The sequence below is a fragment of the Pongo abelii genome, chromosome 18, assembly GCF_028885655.2.
Source record: "Pongo abelii isolate AG06213 chromosome 18, NHGRI_mPonAbe1-v2.0_pri, whole genome shotgun sequence".
Classification (NCBI taxonomy): domain Eukaryota; kingdom Metazoa; phylum Chordata; class Mammalia; order Primates; family Hominidae; genus Pongo; species Pongo abelii.
In genome coordinates this window covers 33,038,481-33,059,831 of record NC_072003.2, presented here as the reverse complement: position 1 = coordinate 33,059,831, position 21,351 = coordinate 33,038,481, and the positions used below count along the sequence as shown (strand labels likewise).

The 21,351-nt window shown below is 45.7% G+C and overlaps 1 protein-coding gene across 2 annotated transcripts in view; it reads left to right on the top strand.

Moving 5' to 3' along the window:
- The window catches only part of BCL7C (BAF chromatin remodeling complex subunit BCL7C), a 69,193-nt gene that overhangs the window by 36,485 nt on the left and 11,357 nt on the right, over positions 1 to 21,351 (top strand). The window contains exon 6 of one of the 2 annotated variants that reach the window (XM_024233961.3): positions 5,025 to 6,373. The exons of the other annotated variant lie outside the window; for it this stretch is intronic. Coding sequence (XP_024089729.1) covers positions 5,025 to 5,255 — 231 coding nt within the window. The 3' untranslated portion in view covers positions 5,256 to 6,373. Of the gene's footprint in view, positions 1 to 5,024; positions 6,374 to 21,351 lie in introns of those variants that run through there. 2 annotated transcript variants of the gene reach the window in all.

The following is a 21,351-nucleotide window of genomic DNA, read 5'->3' as shown; positions in this document are numbered from 1 at the left end:
TCACTGCAACCTCTGCCTCCTGGGTTCTAGTAATTCTCCTGCCTCAGCCTCCTGGGTAGCTGGGACTACAGGCGTGCACCACCATGCCTAGCTAATTTTGTATTTTTAATACAGATGGGGTTTCACCATGTTGGCCAGGCTGGTCTCAAACTCCTGACCTCATGTGATCCGCCCACCTCGGCCTCCCAAAGTGCTGGGATTACAGGCATGAGCCACCGTGCCCAGCCCTCAGGGTTTATCTTTATTTGACCTGACTCAGGACTTTTCCTTTACTAACAGCCATATCCCTAGGGCATTTGTTGAAAACAAACAAAAACAGGCAGTGACAACTGTTTAACATCACAAGTGCCTGGGGTGGTAATACCAGTTGGAGATATAAGAGGCTGACAAAAAAACTTGAAAGAAAACCATGCCATATCCAATAGAGAGCAAAGCTCTGACATATTCTTAGGAATTCCTAGGTCACCAGTATGCCTAGGGCTGTGAACATACGGAGAAAAGACCTGAGAAGACCCTATGCTCTCATCTCTAGCTGACCTTGTGGCTCTGTGCCGGCAGCAAGGGAAGGTTAGAGCAGTGCTGTAAACTGCCTTTGGAACACTGAGACACACACATAGAGCCCCGTGGAAAAGCTGGGAGAGTCATTTGTGAAAGGCATTTAAGAAAATCTCTGTCCAATCATTAGCTGACAACTAAGCTAACTGGGCTAACTGCTCTAACAGAGCAGACTTCAGTGGCCGCACAACATAGAATACAGATGCGACTGAATTAGTCTAGGGATTCACATAACAAACAGCAGCAACAACGTACAGTGACAATAACAAAGCCTGGGGAGGGGCGGAATCTAATTTTCAGAGCTGCCACACTTTTTTTTTTTTTTTTTTTAGACGGAGTCTCACTGTGTCGCCCAGGCTGGAGTAGAGTGGCGTGATCTCAACTCACTGCAACTTCTGCCTCCTGGGTTCAAGTGATTCTCCTGCCTCAGCCTCCTGAGTAGCTGGGACTACAGACGCCCACCACCATGCCCAGCTCATTTTTTGTATTTTTAGTAGAGGCGGGGTTTCACTGTGTTAGCCAAGATGGTCTCAATCTCCTGACCTCGTGATCCGCCTGCCTTGGCCTCCCAAAGTGCTGGGATTACAGGCGTGAACCACTGCACTCGACTTTGGTTTTTAAAATGTCACCTTCAACCAAAAATGATGAGACATGCAAAAAAATAGAAAGTTTTATTTATAAGTTTCTTCTTTTTTTTTTTTTTTTTTTTTTTTTTTAGGTGGAGTCTTGCTTTGTCGCCCAAGCTGGAGTGCAATGGTGCAATCTTGGCTCACTGCAACCTCCGCCTCCTGGGTTCAAGCGATTTTCCTGCGTCAGACTCCTGAGTAGCTGGGATTACAGGTGCCTGCACCACCACATCCAGCTAATTTTGTATTTTTAGTAGAGACAGGGTTTCTCCATGTTGGTCAGGCTGGTCTTGAACTCCTGACCTCAGGTGATCCACCTGCCTCAGCCTCCCAAAGTGCTGGGATTACAGGCATGAGCCACCGCGCCCAGCCCTTTCTTTTCTTTTTAAATAGAGACAGGGGCTCGGTATGTTGCCCAGGCTGGTCTCAAACTTCTGGGCTCAAGCGATCCTCCTGCCTCAGCCTCCTAAACTGTTGGGATTACAGGCATGAGCCACCATGCCCCGTCCATAGCAATGATCTTAAAGAACAAGAACAAAGTGACAGAAGCTATTAAAGGATCTGCTTCATTGAAGGCAATGAGACGCATAAAAATTTGAGAAGGGCAGGGCCAGGTGCAGTGGCTCATGCCTATAATCCCAGCACTTTGGGAGGCTGAGGTGGACAGATCACTGGAGGTCAGGAGTTCAAGACCAGCCTGGCCAACGTGGTGAAATCCCATCTCTATGAAAAATACAAAAATTAGCTGGGTGTGGTGGTGGGCACACGCCTGTAATCCCAGCTACTCAGGAGGCTGAGGCAAACGAATCATTTGAACCCAGGAGGTAGAGCTTGCAGTGAGCCGAGATCATGTCACTGCACTCCAGCCTGGGCAACAGAGGGAGACTCCATCTCAAAATAAATAAATAAATAAATAAATAAATAAATAAATTTGAGAAGGGTGGCCTATATCAGATGTGGAGAAACTTCTGATGACCTGGATTGAAGACTAGACACAGAAGCATAGCTCTCTCAGCACCATGAGGATCTCAGCCAAAAAAAAAGTCTGTGTGCGACATTGAAAGAAACAGCTGGACTCAACTATTATGCTGAATTATTGCTAGCTCTGAGTGGTTTAAAGGATTAATTATGTTATTAATTACATAACGTAAAAGTGAGTGGTGAGGTTGGGCATGGTGGCTCACGCCTGTAATCCCGGCACTTTGAAAGGCCAAGGCGGGCGGATCACTTGAGGTCAGGAATTTGTGACCAGCCTAACCAACATGGCAAAACCCCGTCTCTACTAAAAATACATTAGCCAGGCATGTTGGCACGTGCCTGTAATCCCAGGCACTCAGGAGGTTGAGGCAGGAGAATCGCTCTGGGAGACGAAGGTTGCAGTAAGCTGAGACCATGCCATTGCACTCCAGCCTGGGTGACAGAGCGAGACTGTGTCTCAAGAAAAAAAAAAAAAAAAGAGTAGTGAGTCTGTGAGTGCTGATGTGAAGGCAGCTGAAGAATTTTTGGAAACTATAGATAAGTTGATTGTGCAGGAAAATCACTTGCCAGAGAAAATCTTCAGTATGGATGAAACTTCCCTATTTTGAAAATGGATGCCTAAGAGAACTTTCATCCATAAGGAGGCCAAGTCAATGCCAGGTTTCAACGCTTTGAAGAACAGGATAACAGTCTTCCTTGGGGGACAATGTTGTAGGCTACAAATTGAAACCCTTTGTGATCTGGCACAGTGAGAACCACAGGGCCTCGAAGCACATCAGTAAGCACACATGGCCAGTGTACTACAGGAGCAATAGGAAGTCATGGATGACCTAGCTCCTCTTCCAAGATGCAATCCTGAATTGTTTTGCCAGAGAAATGCAGAAATACTGTTTGGAGAATAATATATTTTTCAAGATTTTGCTTATTGTTGATAAGGCTCCCTTACATCCTCCTTTTACTGGGGATATTCATCCCAATATCTAAGTGGTGTTTTCCCCTCCAAACACCACCTCTTTGTTTCAACCAATGGATCATGGAGGTATAGCAGCTTTTAAGGCCTATTACCTGAGGAGACCTTTGCCCAGGTGATTGCTGCAGTGGAGGAAGACACTAAGACAATTCTGGAAGGACTGCAACGCATCTGTGACTTCATCAAGAGCCCTGCTTAGACTTGGGGTGATGTCACCATGCGGTATGAATGCCATCTGAGGAAGACACTCAAAAGATTGGTCCATGACTTAAAAGTATTTGTCAAGGATGAGGTTTCAAAAATCAATAAAGCTGTGGTTGAGGTGGCAAATAATTTTAACCTGGGTGTGGATGAGGATGACACGGTAGAGCACCTAGAGGTAATTCCTGAGGAATTGACTAATGAAGAGCTGTTGGAACTGGAACCGGAATAGATAACTGAAGAAGAGGCAAGAGAAAAAAGAAACTGCAGGAGAAGAAAATCCCAGAAGAAAATTCACAGTGAAGGGTTTAGCAGAAGCTGCTGCAGACCTCAACAAACTCCTTAAAACGTTGAAAACATGGACCCCCATACTGAACGGTTTTCATTAATAGAGAGATATGTTCATGGTGTATTATCTGTTTACAAGCAAATGTATGATTAAAATAAAAGAAAGAAAGAAGCCAAGCAAACCTCCATGGACATTTTTTGAAACAGTGATAGTCCCTCAAGAAGAGCCTCAGGCAGATCCTACAAGAGGGATTCCAGAAGAATGTGTTATCATAGGAGATGACAGCTCCATGCGTGTTATTGCCTCTGAAGACCTTCCAGTGGGGCACGATGTGGAGGTGGAAGACAGTGATCTCGATAATCTTGACTAGTGTAGGCCTAGGCTGATGTGTGTGTGTGTGTATGTGTGTCTTAGTTTTTAACAAAAAAGTTTAAAATATTGAAAAATATACTTTTTAAAATAGAAAAAGTTGGCCAGGCTCGGTGGCTAATACCTGTAATCCCAGCACTTTGGGAGGCCGAGATGGGCGGATCACTTAAGGTCAGGAGTTCAAGACCAGCCTGACCAACATGAAGAAACCCCATCTCTACTGAAAAAAATACAAAATTAGCTGGGCGTGGTGGCGCATGTCTGTAATTCCAACTACTCAGGAGGCAGAGACAGGAGAATTGCTTGAACATGGGAAGGGGAGGTTGCAGTGAGCCGAGATCATGCCATTTGCACTCCAGCCTGGGCAACAAGAGCAAAACTCCGTCTCAAAAAATAAATAAATAGAATAAAATAGAAAAAGCTTCTGGAATAAGGATATAAAGAAAGGAAATATTTTTGTACAGCTGTACAATGTGTACTTTAAGCTAAGTGTAATAACATTTATTAATGAACTTATTGACAAAAGAGTAAGTTTAAAAAATTAAAAATTTTGGCAGGGTGAGATGGTTCACGCGTGTAATTTCAGCACTTTGGGAGGCCAAGGCGGGTGGATCACCTGAGGTCAGGAGTTCGACACCAGCCTGACCAATATGGTGAAACCTCGTCTCTACTAAAAATACAAAAATTAGCCAGGCATGGCGGCATGTGCCTGTAATCCCAGCTACTCGGGAGGCTGAGGCAGAAGAATCACTTGAACCCGGGAGGCGGAGGTTGCCATGAGCCGAGATCAGAATACTGCACTCCAGCCTGGGCGCCAAAGCAGGACTCCATCTCAAAAAAAAAAAAAAAAAAAAAATATATATATATATATATATAAAGTTACTAAGTGAGTGCAAAAGTAATTGTTGGAATTTGCCATTTGATTTTGGAATACATTCTTAAATAAATGTGGTTATGTTATACATCATTTTAATGGTCATTTCTCACTTTTTTTTTTAATGACTCATTACTGCTGTTTATTTTACGTTTATTTTAGACTATGGAAATGATGTTAGACAAAAAGCAAATTCAAGCGATTTTCTTATTCGAGTTAAAAATGGGTCATAAAGCAGTGGAGACACTTCGCAACATCAACAACACATTTGGCCCAGGAACTGATAATGAACATACAATACAGTGGTGGTTCAAAAGTTTTGCAAAGAAGACGAGAGCCTTGAAGATGAGGATCATAATGTCCGGCCATCGGAAGTTGACAATGACCAACTGAAAGCTCTCATTGAAGCTGATCCTCTTAAAACTACACGAGAAGTTGCCCAAGAACTCAACCGTCGACCGTTCTATGGCCATTTGGCATTTGAAGCAAATTGGAAAGGTGAAAAAGCTCAATAAGTGGGTGCCTCATGACCTTACCAAAAATTTAAAAAACGTCATTTTGAAGTGTCATCTTCTCCTATGCAACAACGAACCATTTCTTGATCAGATTGTGACGTGTGACAAAAAGTCAATTTTATGTGACAACCGGCAACAACCAGCTCTGTGGCTGTACTGAGAAGCAGCTGTAAAGCACTTCCCAAAGCCAACCTTGCACCAAAAAAAGGTCACGGTCACTGTTTGGTGGTCTGCTGCTGGTCTGATCCACTGCAACTTTCTGAATCCCAGTGAAACCATTACATCTGAGAAGTATGCTCAGCAAATCGATGAGATGCACCGAAAACTGCAAGGCCTGCTGTGGCATTGCTCAACAGAAAGGGCCCAGTTATTCTCCATGACAACAACCACACATTGCATAACCAACGCTTCAAATGTTGAGGCCAGGTGCAGTGGCTCACACCTGTAATCCCAACATTTTGGGAGGCCAAGGTGGATGGATCACTTGAGGTCAGGAGTTCGAGAACAGCCTGGCCAACATGGTGAAACCTGTCTCTACTAAAAATACAAAAATTAGCTGCGTATGGTAGCTGGCGCCTGTAATCCCAGCTACTCGAGAGGCTGAGGCAAGAGAACTGCTTGAACCCGGAAGGTGGAGGTTGCGGTGAGCCAAGATTGTGTCACTGCACTCCAGCCTAGGAGACAGAGTGAGACTCCATCTCAAAAAAAAAAAAAAAAAAAAAAAGTTGAACGAATTGGGCTATGAAATTTTGCCTCATCCACCATATTCACCTGACCTCTTGCCAACTGACTACCACTTCTTCAAGCATCCCAACAGTTTTGCAGGGAAAACGCATCCACAACCGGCAGGATGCAGAAAATGCTTTCCAAGAGTTCGCTGAATCCCGAAGCACAGATTTTTATGCTACAGGAATAAACAAACTTATTTCTCATTGGAAAAAAATGTGTTGATTGTACTGGTTCCTATTTTGATTAATAAAGATGTGTTTGAGCCTAGTTATAATGATTTAAAATTCATGGTGCGAAACTGCAATTACATTTGCACCAAAAGTTGCAGTTAGCTAAAATTAATTTATTACAGCAGAAAAAATCTTTTTTGTAAATTTAGTGTAGCCTATATATACAGTGTTCATAAAGCCTACAGTGGTGTACCATAATGTCCTAGCCCTTCACATTCACTCACTACTGACTCACTAACTCATCTAGGGCAACTTCCAGTCCTGTAGGCTCCATTCTGGTAGGTGCCCTAGGTACTTACCATGGCATACCATGGTATACCAGTGTGGCATATCATTTTATCTTTTATGCTGTATTTTTACTGTACCTTTTCTGTGTGTTTAAATACACAAATACTTACCATCGTGTTACAGTATTATATATATATCACCTACAGTATTCAGGACAGTAACATGCTGTACAGATCTGTAGCCTAGGAGCAATAGTCTATATGATATAGTCTAGATTTGTAGTAGCAGATTATACCATCTAGGTTTGTGTAACTACATTCCATGATGTCTGCACAATGACAAAATCGCCCATGACACATTTCTCAGAATGTATCCCCATTGTTAAGCAACACATGACTGTATATAGTGCCTTTATACTCAAAGATAAATAGTTTGTAAGTAAAAGGATGTAACAAGATATGCCATGCAAAAGTAACTATAAGAGATGTGTTTGCTGGGTGTGGTGGCTCATGCCTGTAATCCCAGTAATTTGGAAGGCATATTTCTTTTTTTCTTTTTTCTTTTTTTTTTTTTTTGAGATGGAGTCTCGCTCAGTCACCCAAGCTGGAGTGCAGTGGCATGATCTTGGCTCACTGCAAGCTCTGCCTCCTGGGTTCATGCCATTCTGCTGCCTCAGCCTCCTGAGTAGCTGGGACTACAGGCGCCTGCCACCATGCCCGGCTAATTTTTTTGTATTTTTAGTAGAGATGGGGTTTCACCGTATTAGCCAGGATGGTCTTGATCTCCTGACCTTGTGATCTGCCTGCCTCGGCCTCCCAAAGGTGTGAGCCACCACGCCCAGCCTGGAAGGCATATTTCTTCAGCCCAGAAGTTTGAGACCAGCCTGGGCAACATGGCAAAACCCATCTCTACAATAAAAAATACAAAAGTTAGCTAGGCATGGTCGAGGCTGCAGTGAGCGTGATCGTACCATTCATTCCAGCCTAAGTGACAGAAAGACCCTGTCTCCAAAAAAAAGGAGAAAAAAGGAGGCCAGTCACAGGGGTTCATGCCTATAATCCCAACACTTTGGGAGGCCGAGGCAGGCAGATCGCCCAAGGTCAGGAGTTCAAGACCAGCCTGGCCAACATGGTGAAACCTCGTCTCTACTAAAAACATAAAAATTAGCCGGGCGGGTGGCGGGAGCCTGTAATCCCAGCTACTTGAGAGGCTGAGGCACAAGAATTGCTTGAACCCAGGATGCGGGGGTTGCAGTGAGCTGAGATCGTGCTACTGCACTCCAGCCTGGGCAATAGAACTAAACTCAGTCTCAAAAAAACAAAAAACAAAAAAAGGGGATGTGGAATGGCTATGCTAATATATATATATCAGACAAGCCAGAATTTAAGACAAAAATTGTTACTAGATACAAAAGACATTTTATAATGATAAAGGGGTCAATCCATCAGGAAGCCATAATAATTGAAAACATACATGCATCTAACAACAGAGCCCCAAAATACATGAAGCAAAAACTGATAGAACTGAAGGGAGAAATAAGCAATTCAATATTAGCCAGAGATTTCAATACTCTACTTTTTCTTTTTCTTTTTCTTTTTTTTTTTTTTTTTTGAGACGGAGTCTCGCTCTGTCCCCCAGGCTGGAGTGCAGTGGCTCAATCTCGGCTTACTGAAAGCTCCGCCTCCCGGGTTCACACCATTCTTCTGTCTCAGCCTCCTGAGTAGCTGAGACTACAGGCGCCCACCACCACGCCCTGTTAATTTTTTGTATTTTTAGTAGAGATGGGGTTTTACCATGTTAGCCAGGATGGTCTCGATCTCCTGACCTCATGATCCACCCGCCTCGGCCTCCCAAAGTGCTGGGATTACAGGCGTGAGCCACTGTGCCCAGCCTTTTTTTTTTTTTTTTTTTTTTTGTGACGGAGTCTCACTTTGTTGCCCAGGCTGGAATGCAATGGCACAATCTTGGCTCACTGCAACCTCTGCCTTGGGTTCAAGTGATTCTCCTGCCTCAGCCTCCTGAGTAGCTGGGATTGCAGGCATGTGCCACCACACTCAGCTAGAATTTTTTTGTATTTTTAGTAGAGATGGAGTTTCACCATGTTGGCCGGGCTGGTCTTGAATTCCTGACCTCAGGTGATCTGCTGGCCTCGGCCTCCCAAAGTGCTGGGATTACAGGTGTGAGTCACCGCACCTGGCCTCAATACCCTACTTTCAATAATGGATAGAACAGATGATCAACAAGGAAACAGACCAAGCAATATTGGAGTACACTGCCCGTCTACTTTGTTCCTAGGGACACTATAATCCATTAGCTACTGCCAAGACCTCTGCAAGCCAAGAAATTAGATTGCCTGGTGGTCTCTGCTGCCCTTTACAGTTGATGTATCTAACTTGTCAGGGTCCCTTCATATCCCGAGATCAGAGGGCCCACCTCAATGGTGCATTTCCTACAGCCTTACTTGGCCTACAAAGGACAGCAACCAGATAACTTCTCAAAGATACAGCTGCTCCCTTCAATGCCCTAGCAAAAGGAGTGACTTCTGGGTCCTCTCATAAAATAGAGTTGATAGAGTGCACATGATAAATGCAGTCTATCACGCTAAGCCTTTGGATTCTCTCTTCCTTGTGATTGCCAGGAAAGATCTAGCATCTCATTTCACTAACCACTTAATAGTGGTAGGCCACCATGAAGTCCAAATTCCAGTCAACCAGCCAAGTAGTCTCTTACAGCCAAATTCAGGTACACAAGCTAACACATTACATCTGGAGTCTCTAGCACATGCACCCGTATCAATGAATTTGGCCTTATCTAGTATCACATTCTCCCCTCACTGGTCTAACATCCTTAGCACCCATCTTCCCATACACCCTAGTTTTCTGCTAACGTATCAACAATATCCTGCAATTATTTTAGTGTGTAAGCTGGGTCATTTCCTCCTGGGTCTCAGTGTGTATCTGTCCCCCTGAAACATAGTGAGTTTTTTTTTTTTTTTTTGCGAGAGAGTCTCATTCTGTTGCCCAGGCTGGAGTGCAGTGGAACAATCTCGGCTCTTGGCAACCTCTGCCTCCCGGGTTCAAGTGATTTTCCTGCCTCAGCCTCCTGAGTAGCTGGGATTACAAGTGTGCACCATCATGCCCGGCTAATTTTTGTGTTTTTAGTAGCAACAGGGTTTCACCATGTTGGACAGGCTGGTCTTGAACTCCTGACCTTAGGTGATCCGCCCGCTTTGGTCTCCCACAGTGCTGAGATTACAGGTGTGAGCCACTGTGCCCAGCCCATTATGAGATTTGACCCTATTAAAGACCTACTGGCAACAGATTGGTTGTGGTGGATTTTGAGGGTATGAGCATCCACTTTCAAGGCATTTGCCCAGGTGAGGTTATCACAGGCTTTTCAGACAGAGGAAAGTGAGTCTCTTCAGACTGTGGACATCAGGCTACTTCCACTCACAAGGGAGACTCTGAATGACACAGGAGTTCAATATTGTTGGCTTTATCTGGGTCCAACCAGATTCACCATTCCAAGTTTCTGGATCCTATTCTTTCCCAATTAGTGCCCTAGTTTTTGCATGACAAATTTGATGAGACTGCAAATTCAACTCATTACTTTTCAGCAAACCACACAATTAAATTATGTGTTTGACTTTCAGCAATATCAGCCCTGGGTCTACACAAGTCAGAGACTGTTCTAGGCTTGTCATGGAAGCATTCTGATTCTCAGACTGTGACTTGAGCTGAGAGTGAATAGACCTGAGCTTGCCATTTTCTCTTTGTAATAACTCAACTGTACTAAAAAGAATCCATCGCACACCACAGTCCTTGCTCCTTGGTCATTACTGCTGTCACTGTAGTCAAGAATAGCAGCCATTTGGGTTCCCAAGGCATGTGCTTCAGTCAGCACTTCACCACCATCACGTGACAGCATCACTAGCTGGAATGCTACTGCAGGCCATGGGTTGCTGGCATCCCACTTCCCAACGCAAGGAGCTCAGCAGGGAGCTCAAGCCCAGGGTGTGATTAAATAAATCCCCAAATCCATCTCTGCAGGTCTGTCTCCTGGGATCACTCCCAGTGCCACTTATTATATCAGTTAAGGTTCAATCAAAAGGCAGAAGCCACAATGAGAGTTTAACATAAGGAATTATTGATAGGGGATTGGAATGATAGGGAATTGGTTAATGAGAGCTAAAGACAATTCTAAAGAATACAGAGAGCCTGGGCAATATAGTGAGACCTCATCTCTACAAAAAATAAAGATAAATTTTAAGCCAGGTGCAGTGGCTCACACCTGTAATCCCAGAACTTTGGGAGGCCGAGGCGGGCGGATCACGAGGTCAGGAGATCGAGACCATCCTGGCTAACACAGTGAAACCCCGTCTGTACTAAAAATACAAAAAAAAAATTAGTCAGGCGTGGTGGTGGGCGCCTGTAGTCCCAGCTACTCGGGTGGCTGAGGCAGAAGAATGGCGTGAACCCGGGAGGCAGAGCTTGCAGTGAGCCGAGATCGCGCCACTGCACTCCAGCCTAGGCCACAGAGCGAGACTCCATCTCCAAAAAATAAATAAATAAATAAATAAATAATAAATTTTAAAATTAGCCAGGCATGGTGGTGCAAACCTGTGGTCCCAGCTACTGAGGAGGCTGAGGCTGAAGGATCTTTTTTTTCTTTTTTTTTTTTTTTTGAGATGGAGCCTTGCTCTGTTGCCCAGACAACAGTGCAGTGGCACGATCTCAGCTCACTGTAACCTCCGCCTCCCGGGTTCAAGCAATTCTCCTGCCTCAGCCTCCGGAGTAGCTGGGACTACAGGTACCTGCCACCATGCACAGCTAATTTTTGTATTGTTAGTAGAGACAGGGTTTCGCCACGTTGGCCAGGCTGGTCTCGATCTCCTGATCTTGTGATCCGCCTGCCTCGGCCTCCCAAAGTGCTGGGATTACAGGCATGAGCCACCGCACCCGGCTGAAGGATCTCTTGAGCCCAGGAGTTTGAGGCTGCAGTGAGCTGTGATTGCACCACTGTACTCCAGCCTGGGCAACAGAGTGCTGTCTCAATTAAAAAAAAAAAATGCAGAAATACAGAGGTGGCAGATATAAAGATCAGCTACTATCCCCAGGGCTGAGATACAGTATCCAAGGAAGAATCTCCTCCCACCAGGGCTGAGATCCAGACGTGATTTGAAAGGCATGGCAGAGAAGCCACTGACATGCCTCACCAAATGAGACCTAGAAATCTGCCCTCTGGGGTATCAGGTGAAGCTGCTATTCCACCAAGCACTGCTGGAACCAGGAACTGTAGGAAACTCACTCTGCAGGAGCCCATTGCTGGAAAGAGCTTTGCCAGTGCAAGGATCAAGCACTGTAGAGAGTCAGGCCGTTAGAGGAGTCAAGCACGAGAGCATGCAGACTCAGTGAGAGCCCAGTGCCTGAGGAAGCTGTACCCATACAGGAACCAAGTGCCAGAGAAAGCCATGCTTTCTACCTGTTAGAAAAAGTGCGCTTGGTGAGAGCATAGTGCTGGAGAAAGCTAGACTGCTACAGAAGTCAAGTACTGGAGAAGCGTGCTCTGACAGAGTTCAGTGCTAGAGAAAGCCACATGAGGGTCAGGACCAGTGGTGGGTGTGCAAAAACTGCCCAAGTGCCAAGAGCCACTCACAGCAAAGGCAGCATGTGGTGTGGGATTTGTGGTGTCCATATTGGGGGACGGAACGTGGTAAAGTGTTGCAAACTGGGGTCTTTGAGCCTCCCAAGGACTTTTCACTCTGGACATGCATCTAGGGCAGAGAACCACTGGGATCTGCCCCTGAAAAATTGCAGCAAGAGCAAGAAAAATGAAACCTCAACAGGACCAGAACCAGGAAGAGCTTCCCCTTCTTCTTGCAATGTCCCACCAGCGCCCTCTACTGACAAAGCATAACATCACGTTCCTTGCAAGGAAAAATGTATTAGAAGTCCAGTCCGTTATCTTAGAGCAGGTACTGGAGGGTGACATTTAGAGCTGAGACAACTGATTGAAAACTGACATAGTGCCAGAATCCCCACATAGGCTGTCTGACTCATAGACTGAAGGTCAGTATGACAGGAAGGCCTAAGTGAAAGCCCCTGGAACTTCCCCTCCCTACAAAGAAAAGAAGCCAGTAGAAATACCACATTCCTGAGGGAAGCACAGGGATTAATGCTGCCATCAAAAAATTAAAAGAAGCAAGGGTGATGACACCTATCACATACTCATTTAACCCACCAGTGTGGCCTGTGCAGAAGTCAGATGGGTCTTGGAGAATGACTGTGGACTCTCATAAACTTTATCAGATGGTGACTCCAATTGTAGCTGCTGTTCCCAGATACAGTATCTTTCTTGGAGCAAATTAGTATTTGTAAGGCTGCTAGTTTGTTTGTTTTTTTCCTTTTTTTTTTTTTTGAGACGGAGTCTCACTCTGTCACCAGGCTGGAGTGCAGTGGTGCCGTCTGGGCTCACTGCAACCCCTGCCCCCTGGGTTCAAGCAATTCTCCTGCCTCAGCCTCCTGAGTAGCTGGGACTACAGGTGCACACCACCATGCCCAGCTAATTTTGGTATTTTTAGTAGAGACGGAGTTTCACTATGTTGGCCAGGATGGTCTTGATCTCTTGACCTTGTGATCCGCCTGCCTCGGCCTCCCAAAGTGCTGGGATTATAGGCATGAGCCACCACACCCAGCTTTTTTTTTTTTTTTTTTTTTCGAGACAGAGTCTCGCTTTGTCGCCAAAGCTGGAGTGCAATGGCGCGATCTCAGCTCACTGCAACCTCTGCCTCCTGGGTTTAAGAGATTCTCCTGCCAAGTAGCATCCCAAGTAGCTGGGATTACAGGCATGTGCCACAATGCCTGGCTATTCTTTGTATTTTTAGTAGAGATGGGGTTTCACCATATTGGCCGGGCTGGTCTCCAACTCCTGACCTCAAGTGATCCGCCCACCTCAGCCTCCCAAAATCCTGGGATTACAGGCATGACCCACGGTGCCCGGTCTATGCTGCTAGTTTTGAGCAGGGACCGGAGCGAGAGAAGGCTCTGCAGCAAGTCCAGGCTGCATTACATCACATGCTGCTCTACTGTGTGGTGCTTGAGATCCAGCAGATCCGGTAACGCTCAGTGTCCATGGCAAACATGGCAAACACCAACAGAAGAATCGACTCCTTCACACCAACTTTTTTTTTTTTTTTTTGAGTCAGGGTCTCACTCTGTCACTGAAACTGGAGTGCAGTGGCATGATCACAGCTCACTGCAGCCTCAACTTCCCAGGCCCAAGTGACCCTCCTACCTCAGCCTCCCAAGTAGCTGGGACTACAGGCATGTGCCACCACGCCTAGCTAACTTTTTCATTTTTAGTAGAGACAAGGTCTCACTATGTTGCTCAGGCTGGTCTCAAACTCCTGGTCTCAAGTGATCCTCCTGCCTCAGCCTCCCAAAGTGCTGGGATTACTGGCATGAGTCACAGCACCCAGCCCAACAGCACCAACTCTTGCTACATTGTCTTCCTCTTCCTCCATTAGTGTCTGTTACCTCCTGGAGTATCTCTCATTTTACAGAAGAGTCTGCAAAATCTGCTGTCATGGCCTCGCAGTGGCCGGAATTTTGACTAGTATGTTTGATTGTTTGCTATGTCTGGAATGAGAAATTGCCAGAAGTAGAGACCTATACTAATGCATGAGCAGTTGCTCATGATTTGGCTGGATGGCCAGGGATTTGGAAGGAACAGGATTGGTGACAAGGAAGTTTGAGCTCTTGTAACTTTTTTTAAAAAACAGACCTCAAACAATTTTACTTCAGTTAAAACCATTTTGGCCAAGCACAGTGGTTCACGCCTGTAATCCCAGCACTTTGGGACGCTGAGACGGGCGGATCACAAGGTCAGGAGATTGAGACCATCCTGGCTAACACGGTGAAACCCTGTCTCTCCTAAAAATACAAAAAATTAGCCAAGTGTGGTGGCACGCACCTGTAATCCCAGCTACTCGGGAGGTTGAGGCAGAATCTCCTGAACCCGGGAGGCGGAGGTTGCAGTGAGCTGAGATCGCACCACTGCACTCCAGCCTGGGTGACAGAGCAAGACGGTTTTAAAAAATAAATAAATAACATTTCATCCAGAGACTGGCTTGATCTTCTCTCCTCTGGTTTCTGAGTCCCTTAGATGGGCTGTAACTTTTCTTTAATTATTCCTTATTTTATTTACAATTAGCAGTCAGAACAGTATATTAGGTTCTATCAAACAGAGACAAGTGGTGTAAGGCAAGTTTCCTCTTGAGTGGCTGGTGTTCTTTAGCTAGGTATACCATAACAAGGTACCACAGATTGGGTGGCTTAAACAACAGAAATTTATTTTCTCATAGTTCTGGAGACTGGAAATCCAAGACCAAGGTGTCGGCAGAGTTGGTTTCCTCTAAGGCCTCTTATTGTCTTGTAGATGGCCTTGTTCTCCTTGTGTCTCTACATGGTCTTCACTTTGTATATGTCTGTGTCTAAATTTCCTCTTAAGTGCACCAGTCGTATTGAATTAGAGCCCACCCTAACAACTTCACTCTAATTCAATTACTGTAACCTGCACGGACCTTGGGAGACTGAACAAAGGGGGGCGAACGCGGGAATAAAAGACAAAGACAAAAGAGTATATTTGGAAGAAGGGGTCAGGGGGCACCTTGTCTCTAGTGGACAAGGGCCCTGAGGTTTTTTTTTGAGATGGAGTCTCGCTGTCGCCCAGGCTGGAGTGCAGTGGCGTGATCTCGGCTCACTGCAAGCTCCGCCTCCCAGGTTCATGCCATTCTCCTGCCTCAGCCTCCCAAGTAGCTGGGACTACAGGCGCCCGCCACCGCGCCCAGCTAATTTTTTGTATTTTTAGTAGAGATGGGGTTTCACCGTGTTAGCCAGGATGGTCTTGATCTCCTGACCTCGTGATCTGCCCGCCTCAGCCTCTCAAAGTGCTGGGATTACAGGTGTGAGCCACCACGCCTGGCCAAGGTCCCTGAGCTTACACAGCCCTCCGTATTTATTGGTAAAAGAGATAATGAGAAAGGGGGGCTGGTTGTTGGGTAATTGTCAGTCAGCTGTTTGGTTCACAGCAGGCTTGCCAGACTGTATCCTTCGAACAATAGGCGCTAGATTTCCCAGTAAATAACTTCAAGGAGCCCGGTGCCCGGGAGTGATGGCCCTCAGCAAACCTTTTGGTGGCAGGTGCAGTGTGAGTTTGCTTACTTCCTGCATTCATAATAAACAATTTGCTGTTTGATCATATAGCCTCCAGTGGAATGCTGAGTTGGTCATGATCCCTATGGCCTTTTCGGCTCCCAACAAATTACCTTTTTAAAACCCTCTCCAAATACAGTCACATTCTGAGGTATCAGGACTTCTTCACATGAATTGGGGTGAGGGGGCAGGATATACATTCAGTCCACAACACCCAGTATTGAACAAATTTGCAGACCACTATCTGACTATTAAGGCATGAATAGGAAGCCTTACCTACAGGGCTTTTCAAGTGCAGGCAGGCATCTTTCCTCAAGTCAGTCTACCTGTGCAGCTCCCTTCTAAGTGCTCAAAGGTGAGCAGATTAGGTCAGTTCTTCCAGGGCTGCATGTTTATATGTGGTTTCTGGCAGGGGTGGGAGAGATGAGGGAGACCATTAATTAAGGTCTCTGATATGGTTTGGCTGTGTCCCCCACCCAAATCTCATCTTGAATTGTAGTCCCCATTGTAATCTCCACGTGTCATGGGAGGAACCCAGTGAGAGGTAATTGAATCATAGGGGGCAGTTACCTCCATGCTGTTCTTGTGACAGTGAGTGAGTTGTCATGAGATCTGGTAGTTTTATAAGGGGCTTTTCCAACTTTGCTCAGCACTTCTTATTATTCCCGCCATGTGAAGAAGGACATGTTTGCTTCCCCTTCTGCCACGACTGTAGGTTTCTTGAGACCTCTCCAGCCACACTGAACTGTGAGTCCATTAAACCTCTTTCCTTTCTAAATTATCCAGTCTCGGGTATGTCTTTAGCAGCATGAGAACAGACTAATACATCTTTCTTCTTCCTCAGTTCTGGACCATGTTTACCCATCCATAGTCACAGGTAGTACTAGACCTTGAGAGGCTTCCCCTTGTAAAACTTGGAATTTGATAGCTGGGTGCAGTGGCTCATGCCTGTAATCCCAGCACTTTGGGGGGCTGTGGCAGGTGGATCACTTGAGGTCAGGAGTTTGAGACCAGCTGGGCCAACATGGTGAAATCCTGTCTCTACTAAAAATAAAAAAATTAGCCATGCATGGTGGCATGTGCCTGTAATCCCAGCTACTCGAGAGGCTGAGGCAGGAGAATCACTTGTACCTGGGAGGCAGAGGTTGCAATGAGCCGAGATGATGTCACTGCACTCCAGCCTGAGCGACAGAGCAAGACTCTGTCTCAAAAAAAAAAAACAAAAAAACAACTTGGAATTTGATGGTGTAGAACAGAACCTAAGTTCTTAGGCAACAGGTTCACTCTCAAGGGGAAAAACAGAGGAAGGAACAGATATATAGACATACCATTTCTCCTTCCTAATAACTCCATTCCTTCCTAAGTAAGTCAGGAGGTGGGGGAAGGTCAGTAATGTTACACCTGTAGATCTCTACCTGCATAAAAGTAAACATCAGGAGTGGGGAAAATGTGTTCTCCCCACCAGCATAATGCAAGACAGCTGACAGAATCCTCTCCTGGAGGGATTCCCAAGTTATCTCCAGCTGAGCTCTTTCATGAAACAAATAATATTTGTTTCCTATTGCTGCATAACAAATTACTATGCATTTAGCAGCTTAAAGCCACAACCAATCATTATCTCATAGTTCCCTAAGTCCCACTGTATGGGCATGACTGGGTTCTTAGCTCAGTCTCGCAAGGGCAAAGTCTAGGTGTTGGCTGAGCTGGGCTCTTATGCAGATGCTTTGAAGAAGAATCCACTTTCGGGCTCATTTAGGTTGTTAGCCAAATTCAGCTCCTTGCTGGATGTCGGGTAGTGGCAGCTCTCTGGAGGCCTCCGCATTCCTCAGCACATGGCTGCCTCCTTCTTCAAGTCAGCAATGGCTCAAATGCCCCTCATAATTTCCTGTTCTGCTACCAGCTAGAGAAAAGCTTGCTTTTAAATGGCAACCTGAATGGGTGACAATCTCAGTATCCTAATATCAACTGACTTGGAATTTTAATTACATCTGCCAAATCCTTTCACAGCAGCACCTAAATTAGTGCTTGACTGAATAACCAGGGGACAGGAACCTTGAGGGGAGCATCTTTAGAATCCTGTCTGTCACACCAGGGAATCCCACTCTTTGCCCCAGACCCTGAGAGAAGACAGTTCCTCTCTGCCACAGGTTTGTTAGATCCTAATCTAGCCGAATAGACAAGTGTGGTACACATTCTGTCCTCTAGAGAGGCCACAGTCAGCTCTTCGTCTCATTCATAAATTCTTAGCAACTTTGTATGAACTAGAAAAAAGGTGCCCTTTCCTTAAAACAATGTACTGTTATCTGTTGGAAATCTGTTGCACTAACTATACAAACCTCTTGTTTACCTGGTAGTGAATGGCACCCACCTCCAGGAGTTGTGAGTGGCCTTGATCTCAGTAGATCCTGTGGGCTCAAATACACCCTGTGCTTTGCAACCACTTGCCCACCCTGGCTATTGTCATAGAGACATTTTTTCCCAGAATCTTTCTGACATTCTTCATTGATTTATCTGTTAACAATTTGGGGAAAATTTGAAATAAAATGGTTATAACTTCCTGAAAATGCTATAATGCATTATTAATACCCAGAAAAAAATATTTTGCCACTGGTCTGATCTAATCTGTTTGGGGTTTTGTTTGTTTGTTTGTTTGAGACGGAGTCTCGCTCTGTCACCCAGGCTGGAGTGCAGTGGCGTGATCTTGGCTCACTGCAACCTCCGCCTCCTCCTGGGTTCAAGCAATTCTTGCCTCAGCCTCCTGAGTAGCTAGGACTACAGGTGACTGCCACCAATCCCTGCTAATTTTTTGTATTTTTTTAGTAGAGACAGGGTTTCGCCATGTTGGCCAGGGTGGTCTCAAACTTCTGACCTCAAGTGACCCACCCACCTTGGCCTCCCAAAGTGCTGGGATTACAGGCATGGGCCACTGTGCCTGGCCTAATCTATTTGTTTATATTCATAAGCAAATATCCAAAATCCTCCAAGGAGCAAACCCTGAAGTAACTGGAATATTAAGGCAATAATGGCAGCCACTAATGTTACTCAGTGCCTCTATCTATCTATCTACCTACCTACCTAGCTACCTACCATCTATCTCTGATCTATATGTGTATACTATATACACATACACTCACATAATCTCATTTAATCATCACATTCCTTTTGGGTAGGGATTATTATGCCTACTTACAAATAAGAAAACTGAGGCTTTGTAATGTTATATTATTTGCCCAAGGTCACAGATAAGAAGAAGCTGAGTCAGGATTCAAACCTCTGTCATCCATTTCAAAGCCCATGCTCCTAACCACTTTGGTGGAGATTAGCCGAGTGCCTGTGCCCTGAATTGAGACCTCAGACTGTTCTGTGGTGAAGCCAGTGACCCAACCTGGGACAGGAAAGAAGCCAAGCCTGGAATGTCCTGGTTCTATTCATGAAAATAGCCTGAAGGGAAAAGTGTGGTAGGGAATTGTTTGTAGCTAAGATAGCCAGTGGGACTTGGAGAGAAGTCCATAGAGGAGGAAAAATTGTAGCGCCCTGCATTGTTTACCATCATGTCTCCAGTGGCTGGCACCTTGTTGGGACTCAGTTAGCATGTGCCAGTCAACTGACTGGCCACCTGATCAGCCAGACAGCATGCCTGGGAAAGTTCCTCTCTGCACTCTGCCTCTCTGATGTCTGTTCCTGCTACCACCCCCTGCCCTCTTCAATAAACTAACTCATTTGAATCATATCCTATGCTGCAGGCCCAATGCCAAGTGCTTTATCTGCATCTTCTTATTTAAAGTCCTCACGGCCAGGCGCAGTGGCTCACGCCTGTAATCCCAGCACTTGGGGAGGCTGAGGTGACTGGATCACCTGAGGTCAGGAGTTTGAGACCAGCCTGGCCAACATGGTGAAACCCCATCTCTACTAAAGATACAAAAATTAGCTGGACGTGGTGGTGGGCGCCTGTAATCCCAGCTACTCGGGAGGCTGAGGCAGGAGAATCACTTGAACCTAGAGATTGCAGTGAGGCAAGAGGCTCTATTGCACTACAGCCTGGGCAACAAGAGCAAAACTCCGCCTCAAAAAAAAAATTATTATCACCTTTGTCTTTGTACCACTACCCCTGATATCCTTGAAAATATCCTTACTTTCTGGAATGAACAGGATGCTATAGACCCATCCTGATTTTTCTTGTCTCAAGAAATGTAATCAGCTACCCCCTAAGAACTCCTGGTTATTTTAATGGTAAACACTATTAGGCACCAACAACTGGGCATTAAGGATATACATAAGTGTTAGTAGGGTGGCAAAGTTTCACTCAGTGATGAGAGTTGAAAAAAAATTTTTAAAGAGATGGAGTCAGCTGGGCAAGGTGGCTCGTGCCTGTAATCCCAGCACTTTGGGAGGCTGAGGCAGGCGGATCACGAGGTTAGGAGTTCGAGACCAGCCTGGCCAACATAGTGAAACCCTGTCTCTACCAAAAAAATATAAAAATTAGCCAGGTGTGGTGGCACGCACCTGTAGTCCCAGCTACTCAGGAAGCTGAGGCAGGAGAATCGCTTGAACCCGGTAGGCAGGGGTTGCAGTGAGTCAAGACAGCACCATTGCACTCCAGCCTGGGTGACAGAGCAAGACTCTGTCTCAAAAAACAAAAAACAATTACAAAGAGATGGAATCTTGGCCAGGCGAGTGGCTCACACCTGTAATCCCAGCACTTTGGGAGGCTGAAGTGGGTGAATTGCTTGAGCCCAGAAATTCGAGACCAGCCTGAGCAACATGGCAAAACCCCATCTCTACAAAAAATACAAAAATTAGCCAGGCATGGTGATATGCACCTATAAGTCCCAGCTACTTGAGAGGCTGAGGTGGGAGGATCGCTTGAGATGCAGAGTTTGAGGCTTCAGTGAGCCATGATTGTACTACTGAACTCCAGCCTGAGCAACAAAGGGAGACCTTGTCTCAAAAAAAAAAAAAAAAAAAAAAAAGACAGGGTCTCAACTCTGTTGCCCAGGCTGGAGTGCAGCAGCGTGATCATAAGTTCTCTGCAGCTCAGACCTCTCAGGCTAAAGTGATCCTCTCACTTTGCCACCCCACCCCAGTAGCTGGGACTACAGGCACATGCCATCATGCTGGGCTAATTTTTTAATATTTTGTAAAGATGGAATCTCGCTATGTTGCCCAGGCTGGGCTTTTTGGTTTTGTTTTTTTTGTTTTGTTTTGTTTTTGAGACGGACTCTTGCTCTGTCACCAAAGCTGGAGGGCAGTGATGCAATCTTGGTTCACTACAACCTCTGCCTCCCAGGCTCAAGCGATTCTCGTGCCGCAGCATCCCAAGTAGCTGGGATTACAGGTGCCACACCACCATGCCCAGCTAATTTTTGTGTTTTTAGTAGAGACAAGGTTTCACCATGTTGGCCAGGCTGGTCTCGAACCCCTGACCTCAAGTGATCCGCCCACCTCGGCCTCCCAAAGTGCTGGGTGTGAGCCACCATGCCTGGCCCCAGGCTGGTCTTGAACCCCTGGCTTCAAGAGATCATCCTGCTTTGTTTGGCCTCCCTCCCAAAGTGCTGGGATAACAGGCTAAACCATC